Source organism: Pleurodeles waltl, chromosome 2_1, assembly GCF_031143425.1.
Source record: "Pleurodeles waltl isolate 20211129_DDA chromosome 2_1, aPleWal1.hap1.20221129, whole genome shotgun sequence".
NCBI lineage: Eukaryota > Metazoa > Chordata > Amphibia > Caudata > Salamandridae > Pleurodeles > Pleurodeles waltl.
In genome coordinates this window covers 162,725,876-162,738,688 of record NC_090438.1, presented here as the reverse complement: position 1 = coordinate 162,738,688, position 12,813 = coordinate 162,725,876, and the positions used below count along the sequence as shown (strand labels likewise).

Genomic DNA, 12,813 nt, shown 5'->3' with positions numbered 1-12,813 from the left:
ATATCATTAAATATTACTATTGTTCTTTCATCTCAATGGCCCATTATTCTCAGGCACGTAAAAAATGTTGGTACTGACGTCAGCACGTCGGCGAGGACCTCTTATTGCCTGTATGACGTCCTCGTCGCGTGGGCAACTGTGACGTCCTCGTCGACGTGCAGAAGCTAGGAAGATTTCAGTCGAATGCTGGCGCAATGGGGGTATTCATTAGGTGAGGAATCCACAGGTAGCTAATGTATCCACCAGAAAAGTCGTTACCGAAGGTAAGTAACTCGTTCATTCGCAACAAGCAAACGCAAAATGCCAAAAGTTCTCATCCAGACACCCACATTACCTATCCAAGGGCAATGCTATCTGGATCAATTGGTCAGGGATATTTGCTTACGCTTTTCCACCTCTCCCACTCCTTCCATTTCTAGTCAACAAATTACGTCACTTGGCATGATACTAATAGCACCAACATGGGCACGCCAGCCTTGGTACACAACACTATTAGACCTATCTGTACTACCTCTCCAAATTCCCAAACAGACAAGATTTGTTAACACAAAACAAAGGTCAAATCAGACCTCCAAATCCCAATGCTCTCTATCTAGCAATTTGGCTCCTGAAGTCATAGAAGTTGGTTATTTAATTCTTCCATCAGAAGTAATTAAACAAGCACGAAAGCCTACTACTAGACAGTGCTACGTCAATCTAAGACCATAGATCCACTTACAGCATCTATACAGGGTATTGCATGCTATTTACTTCATTTACAGAAATCAAATTTAGCTTTTTCATCCATAAAATATACACCTTACTGCAATATCTGCATACTTACAAACTATTCGACATACGTCTCTGTTCAGAGTTCCTGTTGTCAAAGCCTTCATAGAAGGATTAAAACGCATCATTCCACCCAGAACACCACCTGTTCCATCATGGAATTTAAATATTGTACATACCAGACTCATGGGACCACTTTATGAACACATGCACTCTTGCCAAATTAATTTTTTAACATGGAAGGTTGCCCTCTTTGTGGCTATTATTTCTTTAAGAAGAGTTAGTGAAATATAAGCATTCACTCTTGAAGAACCTTTTTTCCAAGTGCACAAACATAAGATTGTATTAAGAACAAATCAAACATTTCTACCAAAAGTAGTATCTCCTTTTCACATCACAGTGAAATTGCCAGTCGTTTTTCCACAGCCAGATTCTCTGGCAGATGAGCTCTTCATGCCTTTAGATCTCAAAAGAGCTCTTATGTATTACACAGACAGAACTAAAGATTTTAGAAAAACAAAACAACTTTTTGTTACTTTCCAACAACCACATACAGGCAATCCTATATCAAAACAAGGTATAGCAAGATGGATTGTTAAATGTATATAAACATCTTATATAAAAGCAAAAAGACTATTTTTGATCACTCCTGAAGCACATTCTACAAGAAAGAAGGGTGCAATAATGGCTTTTTTAAGAAACATACCAGTGGTTGACATATGTAAAGCAGCTACATGGTCAGCCCCTCATACATTTCCAAAACACTACTGTGGTGATGTATTCTCATAGCAGCAAGCCACTTTAGGGCAAGCTGCCTTAAAGACATTATTCCAAACAGCTTCAACTCCTACAGGCTAGCCACTGTTGTTTGGGAGGACTAACTGCTTTGTAGTCAATGCATAGTATGTGTATCTACAGCTACACATGCCATCAAAGGGACAATGTCACTTACCCAGTGTACATCTGTTCGTGGCATGTAGTGCTGCAGATTCACATGCACCCTCCCTCCTCTCCGGAAGCCTGTAGTCGTTTAAGTTGCTAACATTTGTACATATGTTTACATTTGCATGGACTTTTTTTATTTTCTATACTCTAACACCTTTCTCTACCCTTTGCGGGAAAACAATCTTAACAATGGAGTCTATGCCCATGCGCAATGGAACCGAGAGGAGGAGTCACTTGATCCGTGACTCCGAAAAGACTTCTTCGAAGAAAAACAACTTGTAACACTCCAAGCCCAACACTAGATGTCGGAAGGGATATGCATAGCATGTGAATCTGCAGCACTACATGCCACAAACAGATGTACACTGGGTAACTGGTATTTTCCATGTGAATGTATGTATGTACTATATATGTATGTACTATGTATGTATGCACTGTGTGTGTGTGTGTGTGTATGTATATATATATATATATATATATATATATACACACACACACAGTGCATACATACATACTATATGTAATATATATCTATATCTCTCTCTCTCTCTCTATATATATATATATATATATATATATATATATATATATATATATATATATATCCAAAACCAACAATTGTCAGACAATTGATTCGTTGCACTCCAGGAGAGTTTTATTGCTTCTATCCAAAGAAGTATCAAAAGACACCACCAACGCGTTTCAACCTCTCGGTCTTGATCAGTTTCAAAAGAAATCCTTCCCATGAGTCTCTATTTATAATAAATTTTCCTACCACCACCCAAGTGCATTCTGGAACACGTGGTCCCCTACAAATATCTAATAACAATCAAAACATAATAAAACCTAAAACTTGCCTATTAATATTTAACATTCTAATTATAATTAAATCATTAAATACGGAAATATATATAAAGCCAAGAGAGATTAATAATATACATGCACATATTTTACACATGTATGCACTGAACAGGATGATGTGTGGGATAGCTGTTATCATACCTATCATACATGAGGGATAATGGACTGATAATTGTAACTAGTACATTGGTATATTGTTGGAAAGTATTTGTGTTGTGAGAATAATGATGTTCGCCAGATTCCCAGGACAATTGTTTTCCTTTCATCTCACATTCTGCTGTCTATATTTGGTATAATATTCAAAGCCACATCTTTATTATTACCTGACACATGACAGTAGAAATGTCTCGTCCTTTTGGTAGCCATTTCTCTTCTTTGGCATATTTTGTGATTTTGTTCAGAGCCGTTGTCTCTGTATTCACATTTCCTTTGACCTTGTACACCTCTGCAGGTCCCATGCTAGGAGTCCGTGTGAGTCTCCTGTCGCTTCGTGATTATGACCCTCATCCTAAAGGTTCCATTCTAGGTGTGGCAGTAGTCCTTTTACTTGCTGCCATTATCTTGGCCTTCTGTGGTGGTGATTGTCTCCTATACCGGTTTTCTGTCTAGTGTTAACCTTGTTTCATATCCCTCGTCTTTTGTTAGTGGGTTGCCATTTGTTAGCCAGTTACTACGTACTAACACCATCAAAAAGCTACAGTCATTGCTGTTTTTATTAAATTTTTGCAGAATTTACATTTCAGATTATGCACTATGCATTAAATCACTTTGACTTAATGCACTCAGATTTTGTTGGACACCTGAACATACATGCATCTTCCGAGCATTGCAACAGGACTTCCTTGAAGCTAAACACTTACACACATGTGATGACAAACAAACCTTGGTTATCAAAATAATTGCTGGTACTATCGGGTTCACCTATGTAACAATCAATGACACCGTTCCCATAGCATACAAATCACACTTCTATTCCATCGGTGAACAACGTTTTGTTCTCGCTGAAAAGATTCTGACTGCTGTGTAGGTGGCTGTCATAAGAGACCTCGGGTCTGCAAACACATTATTGTTGTTACCCCAATACCAATCCTTGAGACTGTTAACAAAGCTAGTGTACAGAACACAAAAGCATTACATCCACGTTGGATCCATAGTCTCTGAAGTTGATTGTTTTTGATCCAAAACTACAGGCACAAGTATTCCTACAATATGAACTAGAATACCCAATGCCTACAAACATTTTGCCTCTTGATCAATACCAAATAATTTACACTGATAATTAAGCCCAACCTGCTGGAGGTACTAAACACCAATACTCTGCCTCTTGCACAGCTGCAAATGGGGTAATAAGGGATGGTACTTTTCACCCTCAAACTACCTACAGGCAGACCCTAGGGGGCTACAATGTACACCTGCAGAGCTTAAAGCTCTAATTTTGGCACTGGAACATACAGATCCAGAACCATCAACATAGATTGTGTGACTTGTATTACTATGTCCAGTCATTCAACTAATCCCTGCTTTATTGTCACTAAAATGGGTTCAGAAATTCAAAAGGGAATACCATAAAACACGCATTTTTATAAAGGAAGGTTACCAGAGGCCCATATAGTTCTTACACTGGGGTCACCAAAGGGTCGGAGTGCTTGTTGTAGGAAACACTTAGACTGATGAGGCAGCCAAATCAGCAGTAGCCACGGCTTCTGTTGCTGCGATTACTTGTTCTCATACGAGACTGGATGCTTAATTACTGGCTGCTGTGAAGGCTTCGGCTAATGGCAAGCCCTTATTAGAGACATATCCTACCAAATATTCCTGCCACCTAAGTTCCCAGAACATTGCATTTGCAACAATACCAGGGGTGGGTTTTCGTTTGGTCCCCAACCAAGACCAGAGACTAGATCTCATCAAAGCATCGCATGAGAGGGTTGCTTCTGCCCATGCGAGTGTGGCAGCAACTATTTTTTTATTACTTCAAAAAAGCAATTGGTGGCCCAGTGTATATAAACAGACCAAACGTTAGGTCCTTTGTTGTGACATCTGTTAACAAATTTGAGAGCCCACTGTTAAACACCCACCGCAGACAACTCTTGGTTTCCAAAAAGCTGCTTCAATGTGTGTACCTGGACCATTGTGGTCCTTTTCAACCTCATGGTGCGTTCAAATACATCCTAGTCGCTGTGTCGCATTGGCTCTCATTGTATCAATGAGGCTGCTGGATTTGGGCAGCAGCATTGCCTGAATTGTGGGGAACTGAGTTTGATCCTACACAATGTGACAACTGTCTGCCTAATCCGTTTCCGGCCAGCTAGCAGTGCCTCACCTATGCCCAAGAGCAGGGGTAATCTGTGGCAGCTGGGCACATGACATTGTGACTTCTCAGGAAAGTTTGTGATGGATCAGATCTCATCCTTTTCACTCAGTTATATTCATCTCACACATGCAAAGACAAACAAAAACGGGGAATAATTCAATAAGATTTATTCAATCATCTGCGTGATGGATAAAATGACTAACTGCAATAATTAGCATGATGAAACATACTAGAAGCAGAATGGTGAAAAGAAAAGTGAAACACAATAAAAGGCCCACCATACTGTCACTGTACAAGATGTGTGATATCTACCTATACTATAAATGTTTTGTTAGAGCACAGCAGGGTCAGTCCTAATCTGCCCTTCAGGTACCCCCTGGGAAGACATCCCCTATACTGGAGTATGACAGCAGTGAAGAAGCCTGTCTATTGAGACACCCTCCTCATATAGGCCAGGGAACCAGTAGTCTTAGTGAGCAGCTGTAGCGAAGTCAGAGAGCATGCACTAGTAGTCATCTGGCTGGAACCTCCCTCTAAAGTGCAGGGGCAGGGATGTTTATATAATACAACTGCTGGTGTTCTAAGAAGTGTCCCCATGCAAAAATATGTATGTTTCTGTAAAATTTTAGTGATGCGGGTACCACTTAGTGACGGCAACCCTATCTTGTCTCAGTCTTGAATATAACAGAGTGGAAGAATGTCATACTAAGAAATGTAAATGCTTTCCTAAGCGACAGGACAGCAAGATAAATGTGAATAAAACTTCACCTCAAATGTGATTTGTTTCTAAAAGAATCAAATAAAATGAAATGTTTCTAGGCTAAAGGGCACAAGCAATGGTCCTAGTTGCTAAAATAACATGCCCACAAATATCACTAAAATGGCTTCACTACACTGTTGATTCATGTTCTAGTTTCCTATGGGTGTGGCCACTACGATCGACTGACTCTGAACTGTTTTTAAAGATTTGAAAGTCTTAATTGGGACAGGTGCAATTGCAGCATTCCACTCTGTCCAGAGCCCTGTCTTTGTCTCAATTGCTTTCTGGAACACCATGGCAACAAAAGGTGTTCAATTGCAGTTCCCTGTCATCTCGAGGGAATCGTGATCATGGAGCGAGAAAAACTGAGACTTAAAGCAATCCGTAACAGCCTGAGTACTCCTGGGTAGTTCCTGTAACCCTCTCACTGCCCATCAGGATGTGCCTCTACAACAACTAAATAATAATGAAGAAACTACCCAGAGCCTGGTGAGGGTAGAAAAAAAATCCTTCATTGGTTCCGGTTACCATAATCAGCAACATTAAATGTCAAAAATTCTGATTTATTTTATTCAAATTCAACACAGGCGGATGGAATCATTTACTAACCGCAAAGGGATACATCTACCAGTTCTCCTTTACCTGCACTGGCATTTGCAAGAACTGCTTATGGTTATTTTGCCAATATAGATTTGTTTTCAAATTCTTCCGTGACTTCTGCAGTACCTTTATCAAGAGCATGTAAACTTTACAACTGTCTTAAACAAAGTATCCGATTGGTCCATGGAAGTATCTGTGGATTCTTTTGACTTTGTTTGCCCTCCTTCTCAGGATTGGTTTTGTCATTGTTTTCTTACTGCTGATACATAGTCATTATCTACCTGAATTCTCTGCTGTTGAACTGGTTGATTTATTAAAACCTTACCTATCCTCCCACAAAGTCTGAAAAGACTTGTCCCTAATGAAGATTTCAGCTGTTGCTAGAAGCCAGAAGTACAACAAGCACTACTGAATGCCGCTTTTGATCAGCAACATCTGTTCTCCCCCTCAGATGAACCAAATATTAGAGAAAATGAAAAAGGATACAGAAGTTGCAAAATCCATCGCAAGGTTACAAAACCCCCACTACTTGCGCTTACTTTCTGCATCCCACATGTAAGCAGGGTAACAAGATCACACCATCAGATGCCTCTACCTCTTCTTACAGGCAGTAACATCAGTCCTCCCCTTCAAGGGGATATTACAGAGACGCATAGAGGAAACAACACCAAGGCCTTTGGAAAGGTTGCCTCAGACAAAGTAACTCACTACTCATTTCCCCTGATCACTAAACACCTGTTGGGGGAAGAATACAACACTTCTTATACATCTGGCAGACCATTACAACAGATCAGTGGGTGTTGGAAATTATCCATCATGATTATCTGGAGCTTATCAGAACACCTCCATACATACAACCTCTCAGACGCACTCTCCACAGAACATCTAACCTTGCTCAAACTGGAGGTAGAGGCTCTCTTTCTCAAAGGAGCCATAGAACCCGTTCCTCTTGAGCAGAAGGGCTTGGGAGTATAATTCCTATATTTCCTCATTCCTAAAAAATACGATGGTTCACTCAAGCCTATAGTAGACCTCAGGCTGTTAAATCGTTGATTCATTTGGACCCCTTCCATGTATTAACTCTACAGGATATGATTCGCCTACTACAACAGTGCAACTTTGTCTGCACTAGACTTAAGACGCTTAAGTTCACATTTTAGTACATACAGCACACCGCAAATGCCTCCGGTTTGTGATTACAGGAACACATTATCAATTCAAAGTGCTTCAGTTCGGAGTGACTGCCACTCCCTAGATATTCACCAAATGTCTAGCGTTAGTTGCAGCACAGACAGAGTATTCATGTCTTCCCATATTTGGATGACTGGCTCATCAAAGCCAGTACGGGTCTACAAAGTGCTCAATCGACTCTACAACTTCATCAATTAGGGTTCACAATCAATATACAAAAGTCATACTTTCAACCTTCACCAGTTCAACTTTCTTTAGGGGCTATTCTCAACACAGTTGGGATTAGCCTACCCCAGTACAGTCCGGATTCACAACAGCACAATACTTAAACAATTTCATCCCAATCACCACACAACAGTCAGAACAGTTTAGAGACTTCCAGGCATGATGACATCTTGCATTGTAATAGTGCCACACAAGATTACATATGCCCCCGCTGCAGGAATATCTGGCTTGTCAGTGGTATGTCACAGGGTCAATTACAAGATCTAGTGTTGATAGACAGCCGCACTCATCACTCTCTGCAGTGGTGTAAAACACACAAATTATCAAAGGGGTGGCTGTTCCTTGACTCCGTTCCCCAGATCATTCCCACAGCGAATGCATCTATCACAGGATGATGTGTTGCCTACTTGCAAAACAGACAACATTTATCATTGTTTAAAGTACCAGTTACTAAGGCCTTTATGGAAGGCCTTAAAAGAGTAATTCCACCCAGGGTTCCCCCTGCACCTTCTTGGAATCTCAACATTGCACATACCGGACGTATGGGTCTACTATTCGAACCTTTGCATAATTGTTCTCTGCAGTTCCTTTCAGAGAAGGTAGCCTTTTCAGTAGCACTCACTTCACTAAGGCATGTCGGTGAACTCTAGGCTTTCTCCTTGGAATAACCTTTCTTCCAACTATACAGGAATAGGGTAGCCCTCTGAACAAACCCAACATTTCTTCCAAAGGTAGTTTCCACTTTCCACCTATACCAGTCAGTTGAATTACTGGTTTTCTTTCCGCAACCTGATTCAGCTGCAGAAAGGGCCCTTCATACACTGCATGTAAAAAAAGCTATAATGTGCTATATTGACAGGACCAAAGAGTTTCTTAAAACTAATCAACTACTGGTTGATTTTTCACCCCCTCGCACAGGGATTCTCTTTTCTAAATCGGGCATTTCACGATGGATGATTAACTGCATTCAGACTAGTTACACCAAAGCTAGAAGAACTTTGCCCACACCTCCTAGAGCACACACTACTCATGAGAAAGGAGCATATATGGCTTTCCTGGGCAATATACCAATAACTGAAAATTTGTGAAGCAGCTTCATGGTCAACCCCACACATTCACTTAACATTACTGTTTCGATGTATTGGCACACCAACAAGTAAATGTAGAACAGGCAGTGCTATTGTACCCTTTTTCAAACAATTGCAGCACCTACAGGTTAGCCCCTGCTTTATGTAGGGCACCGCTTTACAATGTATGCAGAGCACGTGGCATCGAACAGATTACTTACCCTGTAAGCATCGGTTTGTGGCATGTAGTACTATAGATTCACATGTCCCAGCCCTCCTCCCCAGACACTTGTGGCCGTTGCAGTACCTTTTTGTATTCTCCATATGCATAGACATCTCATTAACACTTAACTCACACTCCATTCTCACCCGACTGTGGGGAAACAAATTAATAATGGAGTCTTTGTCCATGCACATTATCACAGAGAGGTGGAGTTTGTTTAACTTGTGATGTGAGACTTACTTGAAGAAAAGCAACTTGCACACACCCACAACCAACACTGGGTGGCAGGGGTATGCGGGGAATGTGAATCTGCAACACACAGGCCACAACAGTAAATCAGCATGATGATTTGAACATGTATTAAAAAAAAATTAAGACTTTAATTCCATAGTGAGATTTGTTAAGAGATTTTCTCAATTAAATCACGTTTTTCCTGTTCATTATATTAGACCTGTAAAAAGGGGAAAAAAGGCCTTGGTGAGAAAGGAAAAGGAGTTGTAAATGAAATGGGGAAACCTGGAGGACCAAACTGGATGAATGGTCATCACCAGCAGAATGGAATTGAAAACATGATGCTCTTTGAGGTTGTTAAACTTGGCAAGAGTGCAATGCAGGTAAGTTTAATATGGTTGTTGTATTGCAAAAATTCATTATTTTTTTTTTGTTTAATTGTAAAAGTCTCAGTTAAAAGTGGAGGTTGAATGAGTATTGCTTGATTTTACTTGTATCTCCCTGTCTGTTTTTTGCAGACAAATTGTCTCAGCAGCAGCAATGTTTCAAGCAAAATGGAAAAATAGAATTTGAATAGTGACCATGTAATAAAAGATATTAACAAATTGAAATACATTGTTCTACAAATCAGTGTGTGGCACATCTGGTAAAAACTACTGGCATCTTCCACCATGTATACAAACATGAAAATAATTAGTCATCTATAGAATTATACATAGGGGCCTAAATTACTTAAAGTTAAGCCCTTCTGAAAACAGTGTTGCATTATTATATAGTCTTTATTCTGTTAATAGAGTACATTATGCTGAAGCCAGATAAAACTCATTCCAGTGTTTAGGTCATAATATTACAAAGGCTATATTTTGACCTTAACTGTTCCCTTATCCTTGATTTTTAGTTACCATCCTGGTGGTCGGCAAACTCAGTGTAGGTTGACAGAAGACAACTTTGCTCTCCTGAAGAATTCCCTTTTGCTTGCAGAAGGCCTTTGAGAAGAGTTGACTCCTTTTTAAAGTCTTGACTAGACAGCGCATGTCCTGTCTCTTCGAGACATTTTGTTTACTATTAAGAGGGCTTGGAAGGCCACTCATTTGCCATTTGTTGACATCATCTTGCCTGTCAATTGCTTACATTCTGTTGGTCAGTGACCCAAGTGCTTGTGTCCTTACACTGTTTATGCTTTTGGAAATATATATATTTTTTTTGTGGACGCGCTTTACAGTGTACCTTTTGTTGCTAGCTCTGTCCTGGATTACTTCCCTGTTAGTCTTTTCCCTCCTGGGTTGCGTTTGCTTCTTACCTTTAACCCATTTTCCATGTTGCCTCACTCTTGTTGTGTTGTTCCTCATCGACAAGAACAAAAAGAAGGGTTTGCAATGCTTTGGGTCTTGCATTTGCTCGAGTTTGAGCTATTGGCCTTGTAAATTCCTAACTGGACCTTTCTTGCCACATAAATTGAAAATGAAGTGTAAAACAGTTGACATTAGCGAACCAATGCAGAGCGCCATGGCCAGCAGGAGCGTGAAGGAGAGAGACACAAAAGGAAAAAGAATTTCGCTCACAGTCACACCAGGCAATCATCCATGTAACAAGGGCAGGCTGCAAGGCGGTAACAAAACCGCCCTAAGGCGGGACAATTGGAAAGCATTTACCAATAAGCGGTTTTTAAAAGGCAAGCCCATGAAGGAGTGAAAGTGTTGGGTGTGGTAAAGTCCACAATTCTTTTAACAGGTCAAAGCGCTTGCACGCTCAACCTTGAAAGTGCTATGACGTGGCTCCACTTGCCACCGTACGTTCCGCACACACTCCTTTACCCCCCATGTTTTGTTTTCTTCCTGCTTTCCTTGTCGATGTTGTTTACTTGACATGTATACCCCAAAGCACATGCCTGCAAAGTGTACATATTTCAGTGTAAAATAATCGGTTTGTGACCATATAAAGATGGGCTCTCAGCTCGTATATCATCTGGTTTTCTTGTCAACGGCACAAAACTGCTGCCCACACCGTTACGCATTTGGAGATGATCACATCCTGGATGTCGTAACAGATGGCAGCTGACACGCAGCGGCCTCCAGGTGTAGGTGTCAGTTCTGTGGAGGCTTGAGGCTGAGGGGTCACCTGACTGTACTAGATGCATCTGGTGACACTAGACTGATCTTTCTGCAGCAGCAGATAAACCACAGATGCCACCACTGGTGGTAAGGCGTTACCATACCCTGGGTGCTGAGTATCTCTACAACTGACTACGAGGGTAATGGGGGTTGATTAAGTTCCTGGGCAGAAGCTCTGGGCCAAATGCAAACTTCCTTGTCTCTATTTGGATGGCCAGATTATTACAGTCTGAGCCTGGGAGCTGGCCTGAACCCCTCTTGAATCTAATTGGATTAAAATAACGGAGGGACCCAGCAAGTTTTAGTGTGCGTTGCTATGCATTCATCAAACCATATTGGCTGTGTGGCTGCAGAATGCTTTCTTTATGTCATCATAATATTTCTAGCTATTCACGATGTGCTCACTTATGGGAATGGAGCACATAGTGGTGAAGTGGGCTGCTCATGATCACACAGTGCGAGCAGGGAAGCCTGAACTTGATTACAGTTATCTTGGTATAGAGCAGCTTGTTCAACTGAATCGCTTCCAGGTGGTTTCTGGCAAAGTGGGTACATATGGAGGTTTTTGGACTTTTGTTGCTTGGTGCAAGTCTTTCCGTGGTATAGTATCACTAGGACTAAATATGCTTTCTAGTTTTCTTTGACTTCTGTTTTCTGTGCCTCATTTAATATGGCGTTTGTTAGTAATTTGTGCTAATAGGAGTTAACGAGTTTCAGTGTGCTCCCAGTTTTGACAGAAAGTAAATATAATGTACACATGGGATGAGATGATTTACCCAGAACCACGCAGTTCTACCAATTGCAGAAAGCTGTGCTTAGAATTCACACAACACATTAGTCCACATCTTCTCCATATGCTTTGTGCTGTAGGAATGTTTGACTGTGACATCTCTTTTTAGAGGCTAACATTCCTACAAAATTACAGTTCAGAGTTTAAAACCGTGACTTCCTGGCTATCTCACATGGGAGAGCTTCAGAGCTCTATTATTGGGTTTTATAGAGGGGCCATGGATAGAATTATTTGTAAAAATGTATTTTGTGTGTCACAGCCAGATTTAAGCATTCTTTCAGACTCTTTGAATGTTCCAGAAGCTATGCATGTTCCAGGAAGGACCATCAAAAACAGCAGCATGGTGAAAAATCATACAACAAACCAAATAGGAATTGAATCTGTGGGAGGGGCTGGGGAACACAGTAATGCAATGAGAACCAGTCTTTCTGTTTAACACAAGACATTTAAACTAGATTACTTGCAAAAATTCAAAATGTGTGATTTACAACCAACCTTTTGGTGTGGTGGGTTTATTGTTGTAATTCTTAATTTTAATCCTTTGCGTTATCCAATAATAGACTTTTTAAATTAGTAACTGCCTTATCTTCTGACTGCAGCAGTGTCTCTCTCCCCCAGTGCACCCCTGTACCTGAACACTGAGCCAACTGGAATAACTGATAGCAAACACATTTTGATTATTACCCCAAATGTTTCAACTAGATGAGCTTGAGGATGCTGAGATGGA

At 40.6% G+C, this 12,813-nt stretch overlaps 1 protein-coding gene across 4 annotated transcripts in view; it reads left to right on the top strand.

The window, feature by feature from the left end:
* The window catches only part of STAG2 (STAG2 cohesin complex component), a 987,179-nt gene that overhangs the window by 184,758 nt on the left and 789,608 nt on the right, over positions 1–12,813 (top strand). For all 4 annotated transcript variants that reach the window (XM_069211859.1, XM_069211886.1, XM_069211877.1 and 1 more), the window contains exon 5: positions 9,404–9,568. In XM_069211859.1, the coding sequence (XP_069067960.1) occupies positions 9,404–9,568 (165 nt within the window). The remainder of the gene's footprint in view (positions 1–9,403; positions 9,569–12,813) is intronic.